Source organism: Gadus morhua, chromosome 5 (assembly GCF_902167405.1).
Source record: "Gadus morhua chromosome 5, gadMor3.0, whole genome shotgun sequence".
NCBI classification, from domain to species: domain Eukaryota; kingdom Metazoa; phylum Chordata; class Actinopteri; order Gadiformes; family Gadidae; genus Gadus; species Gadus morhua.
In genome coordinates this window covers 21,582,131-21,610,109 of record NC_044052.1, presented here as the reverse complement: position 1 = coordinate 21,610,109, position 27,979 = coordinate 21,582,131, and the positions used below count along the sequence as shown (strand labels likewise).

The following is a 27,979-nucleotide window of genomic DNA, read 5'->3' as shown; positions in this document are numbered from 1 at the left end:
AGGGGGGTGTGTGCGCAGCCGCAGTGGAGCCAGCGGACTAGCGAGCTGTCAACCCCTCCGCGGTCTGCGTCTTCACTCTCCTTTCTCACCTGCTTCTAACGGGATCCTATTATTAAGACGGTCCCGCTGGGGGGTTACACTCGACCCGGGACAGACAACAACCTCACCCGGCCTGCTGAGGGACAGCAGCTAGCTATGTAGCTCGATGCTAGCCGCGCGTCAGAAGCGACTCCTCCGCGGTTCACCCCGAGAGACGACATGATCTCCTGCTGACCAGGTCCAGGACTCTGAGCGTCCGGGCGCACGGTGTGGCGATAGTACGGGTCTACGGAAACGACATAAAGAGTTCGTATCGTTGTAATATACCTGAGGTCAGAGGTCAAGGAACAGACGCGACCGGTTCCGCTGGCGGCGGACGTCCTGGAGAACGGTAAGCGGCTCCGTCTAACCCCCGCGCCCCGGCGCACTTCCACCCTAACCCTGGAGCTCAGGGGAAGTGTTGTCAGTGGTCATGGTGTGTGGGACATGTGGACTTGAACATGTTTCTTTGGTTCTCTTGTGTTACTGGATGCGGGACGTCCAGGTCCAGGTCCAGGTCAAGGTCCTGTCTGTGGATGTGGGATGGTAGCATGTGTTCCGGGATGTAGACGGAGCCTCTGCGGTGTGAAGGACTCAAAGCGTCCCGACTGGTCCTGCAGGTTAATCCGTGTTGTGGGGAGGAGATATGCGGAATGTAATCCGTGTAGTGGATCTGGTTCTGCCTGGTAGTGGATCTGGTTCTGCGTGGCGGACCGGAGCCGTGTGTTGACGGGTTCTGTTCCACAGTGTGGCAGATTTCCCCATAAATCAACTCTCTCCTGTGCTTGAAACTCTGCCAAACATGTGCCTTTAGAAGATCTCTATGAGATCCAGTATATTCACGGTAAACTGCATTGAGTGGCCAACCTATCGTGGACCTGTGTATTACATGTAATACTTGTGTGTTTACTGAGTACGGTAATATCGGCAGCAGTGAAACATTCTTTATTTTTTTAATACCAAAATGAAACCAAGAGTTTCAGATGTGGAGTTCAGGAAGTCAGCCTCGGTTCAAAACCCGAATCTTGCCGATCTGCCATTAACCGTCCACCCTGGTCGGGATTAGGGTGCTGTACAGGACAACATAAACCTGGTTTCTCTTCTTGGCATCTTTGGGATTAAAGGGAATCCAAGATTTGACGTCACATACATTAAATTTGATTAAATCAATGTGTCTAGCGTTATCTTCTGCTGGTTTGGTTTTGGAATATACTATATCTGAGGCATGTTGACACTATAATATATAATAATTAGTTTCCTTGTTTTAAATGTATCTAAAACATAATATACAGATTGTTATTTTACACAGTCTCTTTTAATCCCATATAGCACAGGTAGACAATGTAGAAGTTGGTGTAATAAGACCTCTGTTAATACACCTTATACACCTAGTACACCTAATACTTCTGTGTATGTCACCCAATACTTCTGTATTAGGGGAAATACAGAAGTAATACACCTTATGGCGGTGTTAGTATAATCCTTCACTTTAACCGTCTATAACCTCATACCTAAACTAAACCATCTTTCGCCTAACACTAAACTAAACCATCTCTAACCTGACACTAAACTTAGCCGTCTATAACCTAACACCTAAGGGTTGTCATTTCTAGCCTAAGACCTACACAAAGAGCTGTAAATGTAACATCATTGATAGAGGGGCTAAATGCATTTCTGATGCACCCTGGGATACCAGTGCCACTGGGAGTCGCGTGATGGGGCATGTGCGCATGTTGTTGGTATTCCGCGCGGGGAGCTCGCCTGCTTGCGTGTGTGTGTGTGAATGCGCTGTGTGTGTTGTGGAGACAACAACACAGCCACAGTGGGTCCCAGTGTAGCCTCCACACACACACACACACACACACACACACACACACACACACACACACACACACACACACACACACACACACACACACACACACACACACACACACACACACACACACTTCCAACGTTTCACTTGTAACGACTGAACGTAAACATTGCCAGATAGGTAACAACTCTCCCCCTGGGTTGTGGTGTTTAATCTGGTCCGTCCCCATGGCAACGGCAAGCTCCCCTCAGTCTGACTGACACAACCTCATACTACCTTGGGGACCACTTGTTGTTGCCTTCATGTTTTTCCACCTGTCGGCCGCTGGTTCATCTCCTCTATCTGCTGGTCCATCTCTACTGCCTGCTGGTTCATCTCCTCTATCTGCTCTATTAAATAATAATAGTGCTGTCATGTGGCACGGCTGCTAGAGATGATGTTAGATTCCTTAATCAGCAACAGGACAAGTATTCATCAGTTACGGCTGCCAAGGGAAGATCTGCTGTCTGGAGCTTGCGTCAGCAACCAAGACAAACACAACACCAGACACCAGGAGCTCACCGCTGGTACTGGTGTCTTGGTGGACCTGGCATAGATGGTTCCACCGGGACACCAGTGCTGCTGTTGTCTTGTTTTAAAGCAGAACCAGTGGGAAGAACCATCTACGGGTCCATGTGTTCTGTGAGTGGAAGGTCCATCTCCGTGTACCAGCCAGAACCACAAGCTCACGACCAGACCGCCTGTGATCTGCCGATGTGCTACCTGGTGTTCACCTTTTAGCGAGTGGTCGATGGGTGTCACTTCCTGTGGCCGCCATTTTAAACAAGTCTGTTTTCAACCACCGAAAATAACACCAGTCTGAGTTGGCCTCCTGCCGTACCCCAGTACATTGTATCTCCTAGTAGTTAGCGGTGGTGCTAATTTTACCTTTTTGATATTTGACTATGGAGTCCCATGTAGGCTAGGCCTTCAACAGGCTGGGCTGTAGGCTGATTGGACAGTGGTAGCTCTGTCTCCCATCAACGCTTCCTCGCCCGTCTCGCCCTCCAGGTCCATATGATGAGTACAATGAGAAGATACAGAGCATGGAGGCTGCTGTCATGTGGGCCACCGCCAGCGGTCATAAACGACCTGCTTCGGCTCATTGTGGTCTTGGAAGAGCGACCGAGTGAGTGCCGAGGTTAAAACCCCTAAGGGCGAGCGCCACCGCTGGTGGACAGAGGGTACTGCAATGGCAACTCATGAGTGGCTCACTGTAACGTTTAATCAAACCATCTGCTGAATGAGATTCGGAGTGATTCATTTTTTCCCGGGTTGTATCCTATGTTTGATCAATCACTAGATGATGACGGATGAGGATGATTCATGTACAGGAATGTATCCGCTCTGTTTGTTCAGGGACGTAAGGGATCAAGGCAGGGGAGGTGTGTCACTGCGCAGTTGGCTGCACCTTTCTGCTCTAGATCGTATCCATTAAAATGTGATCATTCAAGTACGGCACGAATTCACTGAATGGCAATTGAAAGTTGGAACCAGTTTCCTCAGAGAAAGTGAGCAGTGAACAATCGTCCGCCGGCTCCGCACAGTGTTCTGCTTTGTGTCAAGACCTAAATAAAAGATTTCGGATCAAAACAGGAAGCCGAGTGCTGTGCCTCTGAGTTTCACTTCAGGTCCAAAGCAGCCCTTCCCTAAAGCCACCTCAACCCACAGTCAGGTGACCTCGCCCCTTAACCAGTTTGGTCGTGTAGGTACTGGTCTGAGGTGACCCCACCGCCAACCAGTACCTACAAGTACACATTATCTTTGCCATCATCTGTGCCTGCCTGTTTGTTCTTGCTCCAACTGTGTGCAATATGTTTGTTTGTCTTTTTCCCCTTTTTGCCCAGGCCTGCTGTAATTATAAATGGAATGTATTTTTTTTCATTTGTTTTACTGTTATGTATTGTAGGTTGCCTACTGACAACTGGCTGGGGGACTACAGATGGAAATGAGCCAAATAGGCTAAAGCTGCTCCTTCTCAAAGGGGACTGTCCACAAAACTATAAACAAATAAACTAAAACTAAACTACATGACCATATTTGGGGGAGGTGAAATCCATGTAATCTACCAGCTTTCCCACCAGCTCATCAGACTCATGAACCCAGCAAACTAGCTGATGTTGTCATCATTACTAACGACCCTTATTGACTCGAACCTAGGACCACCAATGTAGCGTCAACATTTCGATAACAGTCCCAGTAACACTGTAGTAATGGACCAGTATAGGTAAATAGGTGGGAGAGCATTAACCAAACCGCTGTTTGTACAGCGTGTGTCTTGGCGGCCTTCCCCTTGTTTGTCTTTGTGCTCCTGGCCTACTGCTGGCCTCTGCTCCTGGCCTGGTCCTGGCCTCCTCATGGCCTCTGTTCCTGGCCAGCTCATGGCCTGCTCCAGGCGCCTGTTCCTCTCCATGTTTCAGAGAACACGATCGATCGGTTCGTGTAAAGCCTCAGGTCAATAAACGGTGGGGGAAAACTTTTTATAGCTCTCGCTGGAAATGGGCTGGCTGTTGCTTTTTATGCCTCATTGACTCAAAGCAGGGATTTCCGATAATGTGTTTAAGTGGTGAGATTTGATTTCAAAGGGCTTTGGTTTCGCACTAGGAGCCTTTGAGGGGGCCGACTAACGACCCCGACCCAAACATCACAGGTCTGCCGGCCTTATTCACCTGGCAGCCATCTCGGTCCTTAACGGACCAACCAAGATATAACCAAGATGGCTGCTAGGCGAATGACGCCCACGGTTTTACCCGCAGCCACTGGTTAATGATCCAGGGCTAATGGGTTCCAGTACCACAGAGTTCCCTGGCCGAGGGTTGCTGGTTCCGTCCTAGCCCTCTGTTGTGGTGTACTGGAGCAAGGCAGCTGACCCCTCACGGCTCCAGACGAAACGGGTCACGCTGTGCATGGACGACAGCGCCGTGTGTGAATGGATGGATGTGTGAATGCGGGGGGGCAGTAGCGCAGGAAGTAGAGCGGGTTGACCGGTAACCTGAAGGTTGCAATTCGATCCCCGGCTCCTCCTAGCTGAGTGTCGAGGTGTCCCTGAGCAAGACACCTCACCCTGACTGCTCTTGACGAGCTGGCTGTCGCCTTGTGTGGTCGACTCCGCCGTCGGTGTGTGAATGTGTGAATGAATGGTCGCTTTGGATAAAAGCGGCAGCACGAATCCCCTTTAATGTAAATGTAAATATGTGCAAGTCAATTTAACATCTTTGTCTAAAGGCTACACACAGGTTCTGGATCGTCAGTGAGCCCGACATTAACCCCGACCCCTGTGTCCGTCCCTCTGCCCAGGATGCGAGAGGACATGTCCACCATGGTGTGTGTGAAGGAGGACGAGGACCCCTCCGGGGAGGACAGGATGTGCCAGGAGGAGATCATCTCCCGGACGCGGCAGGTGATCCAGGGCCTGGACGCGCTGAAGCAGGAGCACCACTCCATCCTGGACGGGGTGCTGGGCACGCTGCGCTGCCTGAAGCAGGAGGAGCAGGGGGTGCTGGTGGAGGAGAAGTCGCTCCTCATCCGCAAGAGCCTGGACATGCTGGAGCTGGGGCTGAGCGAGGCGCAGGTGAGTCGACGGAGCTGTCGTCCCGGTCTCTGGTGAGGGGCGAGGGCCGCTTAGTTGAAGCTTCCAGGTCAACACCGGAAAGGGCCAGTCCAGGATTTAGACCCAGCCGTCACTGTCTGAGTGTAGCGAGACTAGGTTCCACATGGGTAAAGTCCAGTCCAGCATTGAGTACCAGCCCCCCTCCTAGACAGCCAAAGTCCACACCGGTATTTGCAGTCAGCCCTCTGGACGAGGGACTAGCTAGGAGTAACCGTAGCAACACCTGACAGCAGCTGACTCATGGCAGGACTTTAACTTTCTGAACCTGCAGTTGTTTTATGATTTTATTGCCCGATTCAGTTCTTCCGAAATCGAGGGGAAGATAACATGATCTGTAGTAGAACGGAGGATCAAACCTGGTGTAGGACAGAGGAACCTGTAGATGGTGTAGGACAGGAGAACCTGTAGATGGTGTAGTGAGAACCTGTAGATGGTGCAGTGAGAACCTGTAGATGGTGCAGTGAGAACCTGTAGATGGTGCAGTGAGAACCTGTAGATGGTGCAGTGAGAACCTGTAGATGGTGTAGTGAGAACCTGTAGATGATGTAGTGAGAACCTGTAGATGGTGTAGGACAGGAGAACCTGTAGATGGTGCAGTGAGAACCTGTAGATGGTGCAGTGAGAACCTGTAGATGATGTAGTGAGAACCTGTAGATGGTGTAGTGAGAACCTGTAGATGGTGTAGTGAGAACCTGTAGATGGTGCAGTGAGAACCTGTAGATGATGTAGTGAGAACCTGTAGATGGTGTAGTGAGAACCTGTAGATGATGTAGTGAGAACCTGTAGATGGTGCAGTGAGAACCTGTAGATGGTGCAGTGAGAACCTGTCGATGATGTAGTGAGAACCTGTAGATGGTGCAGTGAGAACCTGTAGATGGTGTAGTGAGAACCTGTAGATGGTCTAGTGAGAACCTGTAGATGGTGTAGTGAGAACCTGTAGATGATGTAGTGAGAACCTGTAGATGGTGCAGTGAGAACCTGTAGATGATGTAGTGAGAACCTGTAGATGGTGTAGTGAGAACCTGTAGATGATGTAGTGAGAACCTGTAGATGGTGTAATGAGAACCTGTAGATGATGTAGTGAGAACCTGTAGATGGTGCAGTGAGAACCTGTAGATGGTCCAGTGAGATTAGGAAGCAGAGAGGGGAATATTGAACCTCTTACTGAATTCATCATCACGGAAATCATTATGCGTCTTGAACCAATAAATCAGATTTTATGGTAGGCTATAATATAAAACCAACTAGGCAGTAAAAGACTTGAGCGCGTCATCGGTGAAAGACGCACCTTCCAGCAGGAAGCCCGCTTTGAAGCCTGGTTTTAATGAGAATGCAAATCCCAGCTGTGCTGGGATTTGCATTCCCATTACAACCAGGCTTCAAAGCGGAAAGCCCGTTGTAGTGGAAGTGCAAATCCCAGCCACACCAGTATACCGTACTGTACCGTACTGTATCGAACCCTTCTGAGACAGGCCAGTGTAGTGTAATGGTGATACGCTGGGCCTGGGCGGTTAATCGAATTTTGATCGCGATTTTGATTTTTAGCGTCAAACGATCAAAAAATTTAAATCATCGAGTTTTTCAATATTTTTTTTGTTTTTGTTTTATAGAAAGGGCAGAACAGCTGGATACATATCTGTTTATCATTTTAGACTGGAACATTTTCTTTTAGACCATTTTGTGGGTTTGTTTTAAGGCAAAATTTCAAAGTTCTCAGTTACAAAAAGAAATTCTGAGAGACATGCTGAATAAATACAACATGTTTTCAAAATCAATTAATGAATCGTTTGAATAATAGTGATTTCAATATTGAGCAAAAAATTCGTGATTATGATTTTCCCCGTAATCGAGCAGCCCTTTAATACGCCGTAGGAGAACTCTAGCGTTTGGGCTGTGTTCTCTGCGTAGGAGGAGTGCTGCAGGTGCATGAGTCACAGATGCTGAGTCATCATCTAGCACAGTTTGAACTCCCAGCAGGATGGTTATAGATAGAAGGCATGGTGTTATAAATACATGGCTCCCCTAGCTTCTAACCTCGCCCCCTCCCCCTTTGTCAATACCCTACCCTCTCCCTCCTGTCTCCTAACCTCTACCTGAATGCTTCCTGTCCCCTAACCTCTTCCTCCTCACCTCTATCTCCTTTCTCCTAACCTTTACCTTCTACCTCCTTGTCTATCTTCTACCCCCTTGCTAATAACCTTACCTCCTCTTTCCTACTCTCCCCTCCTCTCTCCTAACCGCACCTCCCTCCCCTCTTCCCCCTCCCTCCTCCTTTCTAACCACGCCCCCTCCTCCCTCCCCCCTTCCGCCCCCCTTGCTCCCCCCTCCCTCCTTCCTTCTCCCTCCTCCCCCCTCCTCCCCCCTCCTCCCCTCTTCCCCCTTTCCTTCCCCCCCTCCTCCCCCCCGCCTTCCCCTCCTCCCTCCTCCCTCCCTCCTCCCTCCTTCCTCCTCTCCCTCCTCCTTCTCCCCCTCCCCCCTCCTCCCTCCCCCTCCTCCCTCCCCCAGGTGATGATGGCCCTGTCCGGCCACCTGAGCTCGGTGGAGTCGGAGAAGCAGAAGCTGCGTGCCCAGGTGCGGCGGCTGGTGCAGGAGAACCAGTGGCTGCGGGACGAGCTGGCCAACACACAGCAGAAGCTGCAGAAGAGCGAGCAGAGCGTGGCCCAGCTGGAGGAGGAGAAGAAGCACCTGGAGTTCATGAACCAGCTCAAGAAGTATGACCAGGACCTGTCGCCCTCCGTGAGTCCAGCCCTGGGGGTCCGGGTCCCCGGGGGGGTCCGAGAGAGACCTCGGTTGTCTGTTCGGGTCCTCCCACACAATCGCGTCCGCTGTGTTTATTTTGGTCCTGGAAATGTCTTAACTCGTCCCTCTCCTCCCCCTCTCCTCCCCGTCTCCTCCTCTGTGTTACCGTCCTCTCTCTCCCCCTTTCCTCCCCCTTTCCTCCCCCTCTCCTCCCCTCTCCTCCTCCCCCTCCTCCCTCCCTCCTCCCTATAGGAGGAGAAGGATGCGGACTCCAGTAAGGAGAGCCTGGATGATCTCTTCCCAGATGAGCAGGACGACCAAAGCCCAGGCAGTAAGTTCTCCTCTTTCATCTCCTCTCTCCTCTCCTTCTCTTCTCCACTAAGCTCCTGTCTCCTCCTCTCCGTGCCTATTGTTTCCTCCTCTCCTCTCCTCTCCTCTCCTCTCCTCTCCTCTCCTCTCCTCTCCTCTCCACCCTAGCCCTGGTTCTGTGGTCTCTCTTGTCATGGTACCAGTGTTATTATAGGTTCCCGGTCTCTCTCGTCATGGTACCAGTGTTATTATAGGTTCCTGGTCTCTCTCTCTCTCTCCATGGTACCAGTGTTATTAAAGGTCCCTGGTCTCTCCATGGTACCAGTGTTATTATAGGTTCCTGGTCTCTCTCGTCATGGTACCAGTGTTATGATAGGTTCCTGTTCTCTCTCTCTCTCCATGGTACCAGTGTTATTATAGGTTCCTGGTCTCTCCATGGTACCAGTGTTATTATAGGTTCCTGGTCTCTCTCTCTCTCTCCATGGTACCAGTGTTATTATAGGTTCCTGGTCTCTCCATGGTACCAGTGTTATTATAGGTTCCTGGTCTCTCTCTCTCTCTCCATGGTACCAGTGTTATTATAGGTTCCTGGTCTCTCTCTCTCTCTCCATGGTACCAGTGTTATTATAGGTTCCTGGTCTCTCTCTCTCTCTCCATGGTACCAGTGTTATTATAGGTTCCTGGTCTCTCGTCATGGTACCAGTGTTATTATAGGTTCCTGGTCTCTCTCTCTCTCTCCATGGTACCAGTGTTATTAAAGGTCCCTGGTCTCTCCATGGTACCAGTGTTATTATAGGTTCCTGGTCTCTCTCTCTCTCCATGGTACCAGTGTTATTATGGTCCTGTCACTCTGGGACCCAGTGACCCAGTTAGTTCCCTCGCGTTCCTGACCTCCGCAACCTCCCGTGTCCCACAAGTCCCAATGTTCCGGAACATTCCTAGACTCTCTCCATCTCCGGGAACCCTCGATCGCCTCCCCCCACATCTCCCGTCTCCTCTCAGTAATACCACCTGGTTTACAGCAGGTCAGGGGGGGGGGGAGAAGATAAGAGGAAAAATATGAGGAGGGGGAAGAGGAGGGAAGAGAAGAGGAGAGGGGAGAGAAGAGGGTAGAGTAGTCAAGAGGGCGCGTGAGGGACGGAGCTCTCCGACAAAGGGGGGATGAGAGACGACAGTTCTGTCGTCTCTCATCCCCCCTTTGTCGGAGAGCTCCGTCCCTCACGCGCCCTCTTGGCTACGGCGTGTTACCGCTACTCTCTCTTGTTTCCCTTCCCCACTGTGGCCCCGGCTCGGGGTCCGGGGGCCTGAGCAGCTCGGTCGGAGCCACCGCTCCGTAACTCACGGCCTTGTTGTTGTAGGCTGGCCAGCGGCCAGACTAGGAGCCTCTCGTCGGGCCAAAGTACACCATGAAGCTCCTGGTGCCCCCCTCTGTCTGTCTGTCTGGCTGGCTGTCTGGCTGGCTGGCTGGCTGTCTGGCTGTCTGGCTGGCTGTCTGGCTGTCTGGCTGTCTCTGTCTTTTTGTTTCTCTCTCTCTCCGTCTGTTCTCTCTCTCTCTCTCTCTCTCTCTCTCTCTCTCTCTCTCTCTCTCTCTCTCTCTCTCTCTCTCTCTCTCTCTCTCTCTCTCTCTCTCTCTCTCTCTCTCTCTCTCTCTCTCTCTCTCTCTCTCTCTCTCTCTCTCTCTCTCTCTCTCTCTCTCTCTCTCTCTCTCTCTACCTCTCTCTCTCTCTCTCTCTCTCTGTCCAGGGGGTGGGGCTGACTTGTTTGGCATGCTGTCAACATGTCTTCTGAACTCCTGTCTGCCACGGTGTACTGTTGTGTCCAGAGTACCAACACAACATGTACTTCTGCCCTGGACACACACACATACACACCTACCACCCTCTGATACACACAAACGCATAGACATACAAATCCACACACACACACCACACTGAGACACAGACACACATAATGGATGGCTGTATAGGAGAAGAGAGAGGAGGAGGCCATGAAGGAGAGGAGGAGGAATCCCCGATCAACTACCATGCCTCCATCTGAGCGTGCTCCCACTCATCTGAGAGAGAGGGGAGGGAGGGAGGGAGGGAGGGAGGGAGGGAGGGAGGGAGAGAGGGAGGGAGAGAGGGAGGGAGGGAGATATATGTGTGGTGCTGCGTGGTCGGTCCATCTCCCAGTCTGCTCTGTCACCCCAGGGTGCCGGTCTGCTTGAGCTGCAGTCGGCCGTCTGAACCTTCACCACCCACAGCGCTGCTGGGACTGGTTAACTAGTGAACTGCTGGGACTGGTTAACTAGTGAACTGCTGGGACTGGTTAACTAGTGAACTGCTGGGACTATTTATAATCAAACGGATGATCAATGAATGGTTTAGTCTGTTCTAACCTTGTTGTTCTTCTCTTCTTGATTCCCCTCTTCCTGTCCTGTCTGTCTGTCTGTCTGTCTGTCTGTCTGTCTGTCTGTCTGTCTGTCTGTCTGTCTGTCTGTCTGTCTCTCTCTCTCTCTCTCTCTCTCTCTCTCTCTCTCTCTCTCATCTCTCTCTCTCTCTCTCTCTCTCTCTCTCTCTCTCCCTCTCTCTCTCTCTCTCTCTCTCTCTCTCTCTCTCTCTCTCTCTCTCTCTCTCTCTCTCTCTCTCTCTCTCTCTCTCTCTCTCTCTCCCTCTGCCCCCCCCTCTCTCTCTCTCTCTCTCTCTCTCTCTCTCTCTCTCTCTCCCTCTCTCCCCCCCCGCCCCCCCCCCCCCCCCCCCCCCCCCCCCTCAGCCCAGACGGTCCACTGCAGTGCGGCCGCCGCCGCCGCCCAGCAGGGGGGCTACGAGATCCCGGCGCGGCTGCGGACCCTCCACAACCTGGTGATCCAGTACGCGTCGCAGGGCCGCTACGAGGTGGCCGTGCCACTCTGCAAGCAGGCCCTGGAGGACCTGGAGAAGACCTCGGGCCACGACCACCCCGACGTGGCCACCATGCTCAACATCCTGGCCCTGGTCTACAGGTGAGCCCTGGTCATGTGTTAGGACCCCCATGTGGTCCTGGTCTACAGGTGAGACTTGGTTATGTGTGAGGACCCCCAAGTGGTCCTGGCCCTGGTCTACAGGTGAGACCTGGTCATGTGTTAGGACCCCTAAGTGGTCCTGGTCTACAGGTGAGCCCTGGTCATGTGTTAGGACCCCTAAGTGGTCCTGGTCTACAGGTGAGACCTGGTTATGTGTTAGGACCCCTAAGTGGTCCTGGCCCTGGTCTACAGGTGAGACCTGGTCATGTGTTAGGACCCCTAAGTGGTCCTGGTCTACAGGTGAGACCTGGTCATGTGTTAGGACCCCTAAGTGGTCCTGGTCTACAGGTGAGACCTGGTCATGTGTTAGGACCCCTAAGTGGTCCTGGTCTACAGGTGAGACCTGGTTATGTGTTAGGACCCCCATGTGGTCCTGGTCCTGGTCTACAGGTGAGACCTGGTTATGTGTTAGGACCCCTAAGTGGTCCTGGTCTACAGGTGAGACCTGGTTATGTGTTAGGACCCCTAAGTGGTCCTGGCCCTGGTCTACAGGTGAGACCTGGTCATGTGTTAGGACCCCTAAGTGGTCCTGGTCTACAGGTGAGACCTGGTTATGTGTTAGGACCCCTGAGTGGTCCTGGCCCTGGTCTACAGGTGAGACCTGGTCATGTGTTAGGACCCCTAAGGGGTCCTGGTCTACAGGTGAGACCTGGTTATGTGTTAGGACCCCTAAGTGGTCCTGGTCTACAGGTGAGACCTGGTTATGTGTTAGGACCCCTAAGTGGTCCTGGTCTACAGGTGAGACCTGGTTATGTGTTAGGACCCCTAAGTGGTCCTGGCCCTGGTCTACAGGTGAGACCTGGTTATGTTTTAGGACCCCTAAGTGGTCCTGGTCTACAGGTGAGACCTGGTTATGTGTTAGGACCCCTAAGTGGTCCTGGCCCTGGTCTACAGGTGAGACCTGGTTATGTGTTTGGAGGACCCCAAGTGGTCCCAACCGGGGTCCCAACCTGGGACCACTTGGGGACTAAACATGGTGACCCCCACATGTTCCCCATCCTGGTACCACACCATAACGTGTGTGTGTGTGTGTGTTTCTCAGGGACCAGAATAAGTACAAGGAAGCGGCCAACCTCTTGAATGACGCTCTGGCCATCAGAGAGAAGACCCTGGGCCGGGACCACCCCGCGGTGAGTCTGTCTGTCTGTCTGTCTGTCTGTCTGTCTGTCTGTCTGTCTGTCTGTCTGTCTGTCTCTCTGTCTCTCTGTCTCTCTGTCTGTCCGACTGTCCATCTGTATAGCTCGGTCTTTGTCTGTCTGTATAGGTGTGTCTGTTTATCTGTCTGTCTGCCTCTCTGTATAGGTCCGTCTGTATAGAGCTTTCTGCCTGCAAAGTTGTCTCTGTCTGTCTGTCTGTCTGTCTGTCTGTCTGTCTGTCTGTCTGTCTGTGTGTCTGCCTGTCTGTCTGATGTGGGATGAAGTATTGACTGAACTGTAGCTAAGATACTAGAGGGAACATCACATGAGCAGTCTCTAATTCTCCTCTGTGTCTGACCATCTAGCTATGAACTGCAAGCCTGGCCTCGCCCGCCTATGTATTACCGCTCAATTTTAATTTCCCTTCAGTACTACGTCTGGGTTTGCGATATATTCTTGGGTTTTCTCCGTCCAAATGTTGTGCGTCCAATCAGCGAACAGAGGGCGTGGCTGAGAACAATGTCGTTAAAGTCCGCTCTCGTGGACAGACATCTTCACGCACGGTGTTTGGTTCGTTTACAGCCTGCGCGCAAGGTGATTCCCGGCCAAATGGTAGTTATTCTAATAACTAGCATAACTAGGCAGTTAGTCTCATAACTAGCATAACCAGGTCCTTTTTAACTGGTCTAACTTTGACAGGTGTTACCGTCTGCCTGGATCTTCATCACTTTCGTCTGAGGTTAGACCCCTCCCCTCTCCTGTCTCTGGTCCTATCAGGACACTCCATGTTCAGACCCCTCCCCTTTCCTCTCTGGTCCTATCAGCACACTCCTTGTTCCACAGGGAGAGCTATTGTACTGATCGATTCCCAGATTGACACACTGGGATCCATGACCAACAGTGAATCCCCTCTGATCAGTATTCACCTAATCTTTCCACTCACCCAATCTTTAAGGTTACTCTCACCTCCTTTCTCCCTATCCCTCCTCTCTTCTCCCTCCTCTTCTCCTCTCTTCTCTCGCCTCACTGAGCTTCAGTGAGAGCTTCTCTCACCTCTATTCTCCCCTCTCTCTCTCCTCTCTTCTCTCTGACCCTCCTCTCCATTCTCCTCTCCCTTCGCTCCTTCCCTGTCCTCCCCCCTCTTCTTATCTCTTCTCTTCCCTCCTCTCTGTCCTCTTTCTCCTCTCCTCTCCTCTCTCCTCTCTCTCCACTCCTCTCCTCTCTCTTCTCTTCTCTCTCTCCAGTCCTCTCCTCTCCTCTCTCCTCTCGTAGGTAGCTGCAGGATCAATAATAGTATTTCCTCCAAATCAAACACGAAGGATTCACAGCTCACTGGAATCACAAGACCGACCGTCTCACCACCGCATCACTTCCTGTTTGCCCTGATCCACTTCCTCTCTGCCGATCCGTAGCTCACTAGATCACCGTGCTCGTCTGACTTTGGGCACACGGGTGGGCGTGGTGGAGGGTGCGACCATAAGGCTCTCTGAAGATTAACGCTGTTGTGTTTGTGTGTGTGGTTCCGGTGTGCGTGTGTGTGTGTGTGTGTGTGTGTGTGTCCCCGACAGGTGGCTGCCACGCTGAACAACCTGGCCGTGCTCTACGGGAAGCGGGGGAAGTACAAGGAGGCGGAGCCTCTGTGTAAGAGAGCCCTGGAGATCAGAGAGAAGGTAGGTCAAAGGAGCGCTCGTTAGGACCGCTCGTTAGGAGCACTCGTTAGGAGTGCTCGTTAGGACGGCTCGTTAGGAGCTCTTGTTAAGACCGCTCGTTAAGAGCTCTTGTTAGGAGTGCTCGTTAGGAGCGCTTGATGGGAGCTGTTGTTAAGAGTGCTCGTTAGGAGTGCTCGTTAAGAGCTCTTGTTAGGAGTGCTCATTAAGAGCTCTTGTTAGGAGTGCTCATTAAGAGCTCTTGTTAGGAGCTGTTGTTAAGAGTGCTCGTTAAGAGCTTTTGTTTGGAGCGCTCGTCAGGAGCTCTTGTTCAGAGCGCTAATTGAGAGCTCTTGTTCAGAGGTCCTTTTGTTCAGAGCTCCACCCAGGCGTTGCTCCAGTTAGTCTGTTCTCCCGGTGCGCTGGACCGGCAGGGAGCAGTCTGGTGGCCTCAGGCGCTATCTAGGTGATGGGTGGAGTATATCGGTATTCCCCTGGGCTGCCTCTGTCCATGTTCTCAATGTGGGCTGCTTCTCTGTATGTCTGTCTCTGCCTCTGTCTCTGCCTCTGTCTCTCCTTCTCCCTCCCTCCCTTCCTTCCTTCCTTGGTGTGCTGTCTTGTGAGAGTGAGCGGTCAGCTCTTATGTAGCTGTTCCTCTATCTTCTCCCGCTCAGGATAGACTCTGTGGGCCCATGCGAGTCTGGCTGAATCCCAACATGTGGTTTCCTCTTTCTGTTGACTCTGAGTGTGAGGGGAGTGGGTCTTCCTTCCGGCCTATGGATGCTGAACCCACTCTGAACCCGGGGGTCACGGTGGTGTTTCAGTGCTCCAGTCTGGTCAATAACCACCGATCTGCTCCCAGCCGTGTTGTGGGGTTACTCTGCAGGAAGTCTTGTCTTAGCTGATGGTGTTTGCTATCCTGTGGCTAGCCTGCAGCTAACAGGGAAACCTATGTGGAGGTTAGGGTTGGTGTGTATTTGTCTGAGGGCCAGCTGTTTGGCTATTGGTAATGTTAGGCTATCTGTTTCAGAAAGTATTTTCTGAGCTAGCTGTGGGTTAGCTATGGTCCAGATGTTGGCTAGCTGTGTGCTAGCTATGGGTTAGCTGTGGTCCAGATGTGGGCTAGCTGTGTGCTAGCTGTGGGTTAGCTGTGGGTTAGCTGTTTGGTTAGCTGTGGTCCAGATGTGGGCTAGCTGTGTGCTAGCTGTGGTCCAGATGTGGTCCAGCTGTGGGCTAGCTCTCTGGCTAGCCGTAGCGCTGACGCCCCCCTGTGTCGCGGTGCAGGTGCTGGGGAAGGAGCACCCGGACGTGGCCAAGCAGCTCAACAACCTGGCGCTGCTGTGCCAGAACCAGGGCAAGTACCAGGAGGTGGAGTACTACTACCAGCGGGCCCTGGAGATCTACCAGTCCAAGCTGGGCCCAGACGACCCCAACGTGGCCAAGACCAAGAACAACCTGGTCAGTCCGCGGGAAGGACGCGTTTGAACGGTGACGTCGTAGACCGGTGTGCTACTGGGGTCATAAACGGTTGGGCGTACTGGGAAACTGTTCCCATTAGGTTGAATGTAGGTCGGCTGATGACGTCATTGTGATGTAATCGCAATTCATGACATGTCTGGACTCCAGAGATACAGTGGACTCTAACCTGTGTGTGTGTGTGCGTGTGTGTGTGTGTGTGTGTGTCCGTGTGTGTGTGTGTGTGCGTGTGCGTGTGTGTGTGCGTGTGTGCAGGCCTCCTGCTACCTGAAGCAGGGGAAGTTCAAGCAGGCCGAGACGCTCTACAAGGAGATCCTGACCAGAGCTCACGAGAGAGAGTTCGGCTCTGTGGACGGTGAGACACACACACACACACACACACACAGACACACACACACACACACACACACACACACACACACACACACACACACACACACACACACACACACACACACACACACACACACACACACTCGCATGCTTACACAGACATACACACACACACTCGCATGCTTACACAGACACACACACAGGCATACTGTACACACAGATACTATTATTACTATGACTATGACAAAAGTATTCTCTCTCTCTCTCTCTCTCTCTCTCTCTCTCTCTCTCTCTCTCTCTCTCTCTCTCTCTCTCTCTCTCTCTCTCTCTCTCTCTCTCTCTCTCTCTCTTCCCCCCCCCCCCCCCAGATGAGAACAAGCCCATCTGGATGCACGCGGAGGAGAGGGAGGAGCAGAGCAAGGTCAGTTGCTCTATTGGTGTTCTCTGTGATGTCACGTCCTGTTAGGGCTCACATCCTATCGGTGTTCTCTGTGATGTCACGTCCTGTTAGGGCTCACGTCCTATCCGTGTTCTCTGTGATGTCACGTCCTGTTGGGGCTCACATCCTATCGGTGTTTCTGTGATGTCACGTCCTGTTAGGGCTCACGTCCTATCGGTGTTCTCTGTGATGTCACGTCCTGTTGGGGCTCACGTCCTATCGGTGTTCTCTGTGATGTCACGTCCTGTTAGGGCTCACGTCCTATCGGTGTTCTCTGTGATGTCACGTCCTGTTGGGGCTCACGTCCTATCGGTGTTCTCTGTGATGTCACGTCCTGTTAGGGCTCACATCCTATCGGTGTTCTCTGTGATGTCACGTCTGATGAGCCAGTCCTCTCCCGACCGCTCCAACAGCGTGTGTCCCTTGAGCTCGCCGTGTGGACTCACTGTGGGGCGTTGTGTTGTAACGTGTGACGTCATGTTCTGACCTCCAGGGCAAGCAGAAGGACGGCTCTCCGTTCGGGGAGTACGGAGGCTGGTACAAGGCCTGCAAAGTGGACAGGTGAGCCCCTACACACCGGGGGTGTGAGGCGACCCGTGAGTGTGCTTGAGTATGTGTGTGAGTGTGTGTGATGTGAACCTTATGTGTGTGTGTGTGATGTGACCTGTGTGTGTGTGTGTGTGTGTGTGTGTGTGTGTGTGTGTGTGTGTGTGTGTGTGTGTGTGTGTGTGTGTGTGTGTGTGTGTGTGTGTGTGTGTGTGTGTGATGTGACCCGTGTGTGTGTGTATGTGTCTGTGTGATGTGACATGTTTGTGTGTGTCTGTGTCTGTGTGACGTGACATGTGTGTGTGTGTGTGTGATGTGACGTGTGTGTGTGTGTGTGTGTGTGTGTGTGTGTGTGTGTGATGTGACCCATGTGTGTGTTTGTATGTGTCTGTGTGATTCGACCCATGTGTGTGTTTGTATGTGTCTGTGTGATTGACATGTGTGTGTCTGTGTGATGTGACGTGTGTGTGTGTGTGTGTGTGTGTGTGTGTGTGTGTGTGTGTGTGTGTGTGATGTGACCTTTGTGCGTGTGTGTGTGTGTGTGTGTGTGATGTGACCTGTGTGTGTGTGATGTGATGTGACCTGTGTGTCTGTGATGCGAACCTTGGGTGTGTGTGTGTGTGTGTGTGTGTGTGTGTGTGTGTGTGTGTGTGTGTGTGTGTGTGTGTGATGTGACCTGTGTGTGTGTGTGTGTGTGTGTGTGTGATGTGACCTGTGTGTGTGTGTGTGCAGCCCCACAGTGACCACCACCCTGAAGAACCTGGGCGCCCTCTACAAGAGGCAGGGCAAGTTTGAGGCTGCGGAGACCCTGGAGGAGGTGGCACTGCGCTCCAGGAAACAGGTGACCAGTAGAACCACAGCTCCCAGTACAGCTACCAGTAGAACCACAACTACCAGTATAGCTACCAGTACAGCTACCAGTACAACTACCAGTAGAACCACAGCTCCCAGTACAGCTACCAGTACAGCTACCAGTACAGCTACCAGTAGAACCACAACTACCAGTACAGCTACCAGTACAGCTACCAGTACAACTACCAGTAGAACCACAACTACCAGTACAGCTACCAGTACAGCTACCAGTACAGCTCCCAGTTCAGCTACCAGTATAACCACAGCTACCAGTACAGCTACCAGTACAGCTACCAGTACAGCTACCAGTAGAACCACAACTACCAGTAAAACTACCAGTACAGCTACCAGTACAGCTACCAGTAGAACCACAACTACCAGTACAGCTACCAGTACAGCTACCAGTACAGCTACCAGTACAACTACCAGTAGAACCACAGCTACCAGTACAACTACCAGTAGAACCACAACTACCAGTACAACTACCAGTACAACCGGTAGAACCAGTGTCACACCAGCAGGGCCTGGACACGGTGCATAAGCCGCGTGTAACCAGTATCACTAGTAGTGGTACGTTAGTATAACCAGTAGTATAACTTGTAGTGGTACCAGTATAACTAGTAGTGGTACTGGTCTAACCAGTAATCATGCCACCAGTATCACCAGTATAACCAGTAGTATTACTAGTAGTGGTACCAGAATCACCAGTAGTATAACTAGTACTGGTACCAGTATAACTAATAGTGGTACCAGTATAACCAGTGCCTCCCATCAGGGCCGGGACGGGGTGCATAAGCAGCAGGATACCAGTACCCCCAGTATAACCAGTATCCCCAGTATAACCAGTACGATAACTAGTAATGGTACCAGTATCCCCAGTATAACCAGTGCCTCCCATCAGGGCCTGGACGGGGTGCATAAGCAGCGCGTGGCGGAGGTCTTGAGTGACCCCGAGGCGCGTGAGAAGCAGAGCAGCCGGGAGAGCCTCACCTCAGACTCTGTGAAGTACGAGACGGGGCCCGACGGCGGCCAGGAAGTGAGTATGAGCGTGGAGTGGAACGGGGTGAGTACAACGCACAGCCCACTGGTCTCTCCCTCGCACACGCACACACACACACACACAGTGTCAAAACACACACACGCAGTGTAAACACAGTGCACACACAGTACGCACACATACACAGTGTACACACACACTACAGAGCACACATACATAGAGAACACACACTACACACACTACACAGTGCACACAAGGAAGTGTGACTTAGTCTACTGTGTAAGTGTAGGTGTAAGTGTGTGCAAAGGAAGCAGCTGATTGGTTGTCGGTGCTCACTTAACGAGATAACGAGGCTGATTGGCTCGCTGAGTCTCTCCCTTTAGTCTCCGTCTGGGCGTTCAGTGACGCATACTGTAGCAGCTCGGTCACATGACCCGTGATGTCACCGAGCCCCCCCTGTCACCGCCCGCAGACGGCAGACCCGCGGGGGGTTCCCATAGCAACAGCAGCCATTGTAGCCCGGGCCGGCCAATCAGCAGCAGCCACCCCCACAGGGCTTATTGTGTTGATAAACAACATCCACGCATTGAGTTAGAGGAACATAACACGGATACACTTACACCACACATTACCCCCCCCCCCCCCCCCCCCCAGGACTCAGTCCCCCTCCCTGGGTCACGCCTCTGCTCCACCCACCCCCTCCACCCACAAAGTCTCCCCAGGGCTCTCTCGCCCTCCCTGGGTCTCCCCTCCCCCCTCCACCCACCCCCCCACCCCCCTCCCCCCTCAACCCACCCCCTCCCCCCCACAAGTCTCCCCAGGGCTCTCTCGCCCTCCCTGGGTCTCCCCTCCACCCCTCCCCCCCCCCCCCCCCCCCCTCCCCCCTCCACCCCCCCCCTCCCCCCACAAAGTCTCCCCAGGGCTCTCTCCCCCTCCCTGGGTCTCCCCTCCACCCTACACCCACCCCCTCCCCCCTCCGAGTCTCCCCAGGGCTCCCCCCCCCCCCCCCCCCCCTGCCTGGGTCACTGTGGGACCACTGGGCTCTGTACTGTACTGCTCTCTCTGCTGCTGCATGTGTATCTGTGTTTTAACGGTTTCATCTGTTTTATCTCCGTCTCATCTGTTGTTTCCTGACCCGTGACATGGATGACACGGATGAAAACACTGCTTAATACCGTCCTTTCATCTGTCTGGGTCATTTTGAATGTAAACATGTGTGTGTATCTGTGTGCGCAGATGTGTGTGTGTTTGAGGGAGCTCTTAGTGATACCAATATCAACTCGTGAAGGACAACATCTCTCCATTAAGATGAATAAATATCTTCTCCTAAAGCACCACCTAGAGGCCAATGTGTGTAATACACCCCCCAGTGGCCACATCTGGTATCTACCTCCAGCCTGGATGTGGGGGTGTTCATGTAGCATACATGAGCCTCCTGGTCCACTATCTGACACCCATGCCATCTTCATCTTCCCCTTAGATGTTCTTTAGTTCTTTCTATAATGATCAAAAATTCTTCAAATCCCCCTCAAATTCTACCTCTGGAGAGATGGACCCTTTTTCATTGCGTGTGTGTGTGTGTGTGAGCGAGTGAGTGACTGTGTGCGTGTGCGTGTGCGTGTGTGTGTGCGTGTGCGTGTGCGTGTGCGTGTGTGTGTGTGTGTGTGCGTGTGTGTGTGTGTGTGTGAACCTGAGCCATCATCTCCACTCCTCCAGTCTTTAATCTTGTCTAACCTGCTGATCTTGTCCAAAATGTCCTCATCTTTGTTCCTCTCTTTCTGGACATGTCTTCCCTCCTTTCTCTCTCTCTCTCTCCTCGTTCTGCGGTCTCACTCTCGGTGTCTCTCGCCCGGCTCGGACCTGCAGCCTTAACTCCAGATGCCTTGTTGGTGTTCTAAACTCTCTCTCCTGCATGACGGACGCCTCGACCGCCCAACTCGCCCTGACGCAGCTCTCCTCCTCTCTCTCTCTCTCTCTCTCTCTCTCTCTCTCTCTCTCTCTCCCTCTCTCTCTCTCTCTCTCTCTCTCTCTCTCTCTCTCTCTCCCCCTGCTGTCTTTCTTTCGTTCTATCTTTGTTTATGGTCATTCTATCTTTATCTATCTATCTCCTTTCCTCTCTCTGTAGAATTCAAGTCTTGGGTTAGGGTTATATGTGTCTGTATTTGGAGGGGGTTCATCGGGGTGTCTAGGCCTGTACCATTCTAACATGTAAATATATTGACCTGTTTGTCAGCATGTGGGCGGAGCTTCTTAAAAGCTGCCCTGTGTCTTTAAGGCTCCTAGAGTAGAGTTTCCAGTGACACGCCTCGTTAGTGTCGCGATTAACCGCTATGATGTCATCTTTAAACGGCTCTATGTGATGTCATCGATAAGAGGTCGCACGACGGCCAATGGGCAAGCGGTGGTTGGCTGCAAGCAGATAGACTAATAGCTAGCGGTTTGAACGGCTAGTAGCTAGGCTAGTAGCTAGCTGTTTAAACAGGTAAAGCCTGGCTAGTAGCTGTGCTAGTAGCTAGGCTGGCCCTTAATCCGACCAATCAGAACCAGCGCCTGGTTTGCCGCATGCAGCCCATTGGTCGTCTGTGTATCAGTCAGTGGGGAGGGGGAGGGTCTTATCTGTGATTGGCTGGCTCTCTTCTTCCTGTCTCTTATTACTAATCCACTGACAGTCCTGATGCTTCCTGCTGTGTGTCTTTCTTCTAATAAAACCTAACTCTGTGCCCACCTGGTCTACGCCTCCTTCTCTGGCTCCTCCTCCTTCTTCCTCTCTGTGGGGTCTTCATCACACACACACACACACACACACACACACACACACACACACACAGACCGACACACACACCCACGCGGCCTGCCCCTGGCGGGTCTCAGGCCTGGGGGGTCAGAGGTCAGAGAGCCCTGAAGGGGTCAGTCGTGTGTGAGGGAGATCCATCATGAAGTTCCATGCGCTGGTCTGTGTGTGTGAGGGGGACAGAGGTCAGGGGTCAGACCGGTCCCCCCCCCCCCACCCCCCCCAAAATGTCTGAGTTTAGTTACGCTATAAGCTCCAATGTCTCCAGCTCTCAGGACCCTCCTCCCATTGCATTGTGGGACAGAAATACACATCATAATAAACATAAACAATAACCGAAAGAAAGAACATAAGACTTATTAGGAGACACACTTTACACAACGTTGGATTATGTTAAGTATGCAGGGCACTGAGTGTGTGATTGTGTGTGTGTGTGTGTGTGTGTATGTGGAGGGGTGGATATTTATTAATGTATATTTAAGTATGTATATCCAAAGTCCGTGTATATATCTACAGTATATGTATTTGTGAGGTTGTATGTGTAGCGTGTGTGTGTGTGTTTTTGTGTATTCAAGTATGTATCTAAATCTGTGTGTGTGTGTTTGTGTGAGGGCAAGTGTGTATAAATGATTGAGTGTGTGTATATAAATGTGAGTGAGAGTCAATGTGTGTGTGTGTGTGTGTGTGTGGGTGAGAGAGTGTATACGTGTGTGTGCGTGTGTGTGAGAGAGTGTATATATAAGTGTGTGTGTGTGTGTGAGAGAGAGTGTATATAAATGTGTGTGTGTGTGAGTGACCGTGTTTCAATGCGTGGGGGTGAGAGAGTGTATATATAAGTGTGTGTGTGTGTGTGTGTGTGTGTGTGTGTGTGGGGGTGAGAGAGTGTATATATAAGTGTGTGTGTGTGTGTGTGTGACTTAGGGTGTATCAATGTGTGTTTGGGTGAGAGAGTGTATAAATAAGTGTGTGTGTGTGAGTAAGAGTGTATCAATGTGTGTGAGTGTGTAACCGTGCGGCCCCCTCTCCCCAGGACGGCTCGGGGGCTCTGAAGAGGAGCGGCTCCTTCGGGAAGCTGCGAGCCTCCATCCGCCGCAGCAGCGAGAAGCTGGTCCGCAAGCTGAAGGGAGGGGGCTCTGGTCGGGACAGCGAACCCAAGAACCCTGGGTAACTACCCCCCAGAAACGTGTCTCAACTCTGGATGAATACCCCCAGAACCCTGTTTCTACCCTGGCTAAATACCTCCAGAACACTGTTTCTACCCTGGCTAAATACCCCCCAGAATCATGCCTCAACCCTGGGTTACTACCCCAAGAACCATGCCTTAAGCCTGGGTAACTACCCCAGTATCCCATACCCAGTACCCTGCCTTAAGCCTTGATTACAATTACAATTAGGGCATTTAGCAGACGCTTTTACCCAAAGCGACTTACATCGTTTAATACACACGTTGACACACCGACGGCAGAGTCAACCATGCAAGGCGACAGCCAGCTCGTCAGGAGCAGTTAGGGTTAAGTGTCTTGCTCAGGGACACATCAGCACTCAGCCAGGAGGAGCTGGGGATCGAACTAGCAACCTTTCGGTTACAAGACAACTGCTTTACCCCTGAACTATTAACTATTCCCTGACCCTTGCCTTTCTCACTGGGTAACTACCCCCCAGTACCCTGCCTTAAGCCTGGGTAAATACCCCAGTACCCTGCCTCCACCCTGGTTAACTACCCCCAGAACCATGCCTTAAGCCTGGGTAACTACCCCCCAGTACCCTGCCTCCAGCCTGGGTAACTACCCCAGTACCCTGCCTCCACCCTGGGTAACTACCCCAGGACCCTGCCCCCACCCTTGGTAACTACCCCAGTACCCTACCTCCACCCTTGGTAACTACCCCAGTACCCTGCCTCCAGCCTGGGTTACTGTAGATGCAGCGCTGCTCTCTGCTGGAGCTCCACTGGGCTCCTAAACGCTGGAGCTGAACTTTGCACACGAAGAAGATGGAGAAGAAGAAGGGAGATGTTGGCCCCCTCATGCATGAGCCCGGCTGTGTGAAGGCCCCTGTTGACCATGCTTGTTTACAGTGCAGCCAAGCTAACAACGTGACAAGGCCGGCTACGGGTTTGCTGCTGCTGCTGTTGTTGTTGCATCGCTCGTGTACTCTGCTGTACACACACACCTTCCCCGGAGGCTTGGCTGTAGTCCCAACAGCCCCGGCCTCTGGTTGTACTTATACTGCTGTGTATCCAGGCCTCAATAAAAACAGTGTTCAGGTCAGACTGGGCCAAAAGTACAAAAACAAAAACGGGCCGAGAGCATGCTGGGAACGCTGGCTGTGTGTTGGTGGTGGTGGGAGTCTCTGCTGGGCTGGCCCCAGTGCTGGAACAGAGACTCAATACTAACCAGTAAGTGCACTACTCGCGTGCGGCCGGGGGGGCGTGGCCAGCAGTGAACCACCAGCATGTGGGAGGCGGCTCCTGTATTACTAACGTCTGCTTCAAAGCACGCTTGCTCCCAGTGCGGAGCAGAAGCTGTAACCACTAACCAGGTCGCGATGTGCCTCTACTGGCCCTGGCTGTGGGCGCCTCGTTTCCCCTTCCGTTTTTATTTCTCCTCATTTCGCTTTGGATTGTTTTACTGTGCTCCCCTTAACTTGTTTTCATGGCTCTGCTGTTTTTTTATATTTTGAATTTTCTGTGCAGTGTTGAGATTTTATTTATGAAATAAACTCTTTTAAGTGGATGTTTTTTTTTTCTTTTTGCATGACCGTGTGCTGTTTCGGGCTGTTTCCTGTCTCCCATTTCCTGTCCTCTGTGATGATGTCATTGATGACATCATTTTATCTTCATCATCATCATCATTACGGGTCTCTATCTCTCTTCATGGGTCAAACAACACTGGGCTGCATTGTTAAACTTAAACTATGCAACCAGCTCCTGGACTCTTGTGGATTTTAAAGAGTAACTCCACACTGGACCACAGCAGTGAGTTTGCTGCCATCTAGTGGTGGCTTTTTCCATTTTATGAGGAAACTTTGAATTGTTCGAAACACTTTTTGATAAGCTGATATACACCCAAATATGGTCCAGTGTGTTCATTCAGTTAATATTTAAACTAATAGGAAAGACAAATGCAGGACTTGTGGTTGCCTTATGTAGCATAACACGTCACATGTATGGGGAACTTTCTGGAAGTTGACGGGGAGCCCTGGGAAAAAGAGCGTTATTTCTATGAATAACCTTTGCGGTCTTTGAAGAGCGTTAAGTCCACAGAGAGTCATCCCTCACTGGGCTCACACGGCCTCCAACATTAGGGTTCTTTGGGTGTTTCTGGTGGTTGAACTTTAACCTGTGTGTGAAAGTCCCTGATGTCCTAACCAGCACCACCCTCCATCTCCACCGAGCTCCACCCCTCACCCCAGGTTCACCCCTGACCTCTAACCCCACCCCCCTCCCTGACCTCTCCCTGCATGTCTCATCGGGTGCAGCATGAAGCGGGCGAGCTCGCTAGGAGTGCTAAACATGGCGGACAAGACTCCCGGGGACATCTTCCAAGTAAGGCCTTCCTGTGCTAACCTCACTCACGCTAACCGTCACTGCTGCTGCTAGCTAGCATCGCCAAGCCAGGCCTAATCACTGTGTTCTAGTAGCCTAGCATCACCAAACCAGGCCTAATCACTGTGGTTTGGTAGCCCAGCATCTCCACACAAGCAAAACACTGATGGCATAGTGCCAAACCAACCTCTACAGACATTATAAAATGCTATTGGGGAACCCTTGCTAGCCTAGTTGAACACTTTTAGCTTAGCTTAGCGTCACTAGAACTTAGGTAAATACTGTACTGTTAGCCTAGCATTGCCCATCCAATTCAAGGTTGTGCTACTAGCCTAGCGTCACCAGACCAGTTAAACACTGAACCGTTGGGATTTTAACAGGCTATACTATGCTAACTGTCTAGAATGAGCAGAGCGAGGGAAAAATACTAAACTGTTGAACTTGCATCACGTGAACAATTAAAAGTTACAACGTTAGCTGAGTATAACACTTTTTTGCCTGTTTTATTTTCCAGGGACGAGATAATCGTGTGAGGATGAGTCGCGACCTGAGTGCCAGCCACACCGACCTGGCGCTTTGACGGACCCCACTGCCTCCACACAGACGGACAGACCGCCGCATCATCTGTCCCCGCGCCCTCCCTTGTGCCCAGAGTGTAAATAGCTGACCTCGCCAACGCCCGCAAAATCATCGTGCTAAGCTAACGCCGCTAGCCTTGTCTCCGTTCCGCCGACACAGCTTCAATGGTTCTATTGCACTTTGTAAAGTTCTGAGAGTGTGAGTGTTCTCGACTGAGGTGTACACCTCCTAGCGTAAGGCTGATGTGGTTTTCCTCTGCTTCACTTTTTAAACAGCGATATACTGTGTTTATAAGCTTTCTGTGTGTATGTGTGTGGGCAGTTCCACACTTTCTCTCCATCCAAAACGTCCGTCCATCCTGTGTCGATAGAAGGACATATCTCAGTGTATGAAGTTGTATGTTTACATTTGCTTTTTAGATTTATCTTTTGCACTGCCCCCTAACGGTCTGACCAGGCATATATATATATATAAATAGTGTGAGAACGTCCCCTAGCGGTCTGACCAGGTATATATATATATAAATAGTGTGAGACTGACCCCTAGCGGTCTGACTAGGCATATATATATATCTATGGGGTGTAAATAGAAGACGCCTATCTTTAAAGGCTGCTGCTCGGAAGAAGCGGACTGTCCGGATACTTCCATTGGCACATGAGACGCAGATCCACTCAGGATTGTCAGAAATGTAGTTACCATGGTGACACTGACTAGTTGAGAACAGGTTCTACCCCGAAACTTTCTCAACCCAAACCATGTGCACTGGTGGTGGAAAACGAATTTTTTTTTCTACAGACCATACTGTAAGGACCTCCAGACTATCCTGCCCCCATCTAGATAAATGTATTTATTAATGATTTAGTTTAACTTTTGCTCGCAACTTAGAGCTATACATGAAGGATTATTCATAGTAAGGTTAAGATATTTGCCGCTTTGTGTATAATTAGAATAACTTCATACCCACAGAAGATTATATGGTGTGCGCTGCGCAAGCTGTCTGCTATTTCCAAACCAAGGAATCTAAAACTGATTTTCAAGTGTTTGTCTTTGAGCTTCTTATTACATGCAGAAATTATGTTATAATAAACAGATTGGATCTTAACAGGTTTTTTTTAAAAAAGAATCCAAAATATATTAGTGATAATATATTATATTCCTTTTCAAAAGACCTCATAAGAAGTGCCGGTCTTTCACCTTCGTGATGATCAATTTCAAAGCCGAAACATTAACTTTAGTCTATGCAGCAACATGAGCTTATCTTTGGATTTTATAATTAATTTATCATAATCATGCGTCCGGGATAAATTAAAATTTTATAAATGTAATTAAATTAAAGGAATCACCTAAATTAAGCCTGAATGCAATACTATGACGTTGTTTGAACAAAACCTGATTTAGGCAGGATAACTTAAGTTTTAAGTAAACCTGATAAAAACCTATTTAGCTGTAGACCTCATTTAAGACAATGTGGTTTGGAGAAAGTGTGCGTTGACTGTGCGAGAAGGTCCAGGATTTACCTAGTTACCCCTCATCTCTTCGATAAATGATCCTTTGAGATGAGGTAGCCTAAAACCTTGTAAATAGTCAGGCCTGCATTCAGTGCCATTTAGAAATTTATTTTATTGAGGTCAGAGTACAGTGTGTTAAGAAGTATTTATTGTTGGACTGAAGGCTTTTTCTACAAGTAATTTGAACTTCTATAGAGTAGAACTGTTGATTGTCTGGTTGCAGGACGTCTGCGCTTTTGTCCATTTTCTGTCGCCGTACCGACGCCCACCACCGATGATCTCACCGATGATGAGTGTTGACCGGTGTTGCCAGACTGGGCAGAAAATCTGGCCCAATCTGGCAACACTGGTCCTGGGATGGATTGCAACGTCTAAAGACATAACTGTACAATAAAACGACACAATAAATATAATCCTGTTACATTTGAAACTTCCGGTGTATTCACAATCTACATGAACACAACTTAACTAGTAACGTTGCTCATTTAAGTTTACAATTCT

The 27,979-nt window shown here is 50.9% G+C and overlaps 1 protein-coding gene across 7 annotated transcripts; it reads left to right on the top strand.

Moving 5' to 3' along the window:
* The first annotated feature begins 8 nt into the window (after positions 1-8).
* On the top strand, positions 9-27,908 carry klc1a (kinesin light chain 1a). 7 transcript variants are annotated; one of them, XR_003976731.1, is made up of 17 exons: positions 9-430; positions 5,231-5,504; positions 8,049-8,279; positions 8,535-8,613; positions 11,343-11,571; positions 12,674-12,761; positions 14,336-14,437; positions 15,698-15,871; positions 16,145-16,244; positions 16,591-16,643; positions 17,155-17,222; positions 17,940-18,048; positions 18,961-19,122; positions 22,878-23,011; positions 25,325-25,391; positions 25,906-27,569; positions 27,603-27,908. XR_003976731.1 is itself a non-coding variant. In XM_030356058.1 (16 exons), exons 2-16 carry the CDS (start codon positions 5,232-5,234, stop codon positions 25,969-25,971), a joined length of 1,908 nt encoding a protein of 635 aa, XP_030211918.1. In that variant the 5' UTR covers positions 9-430; position 5,231; the 3' UTR covers positions 25,972-27,908. The 7 variants fall into 7 exon arrangements, 5 of the variants coding, with proteins under 5 accessions (XP_030211918.1, XP_030211917.1, XP_030211920.1 ...); XM_030356058.1 differs by having other exon boundaries at positions 18,961-19,095; positions 25,906-27,908; XM_030356057.1 differs by having other exon boundaries at positions 25,906-27,908.
* The last annotated feature ends 71 nt before the right edge of the window (positions 27,909-27,979 follow it).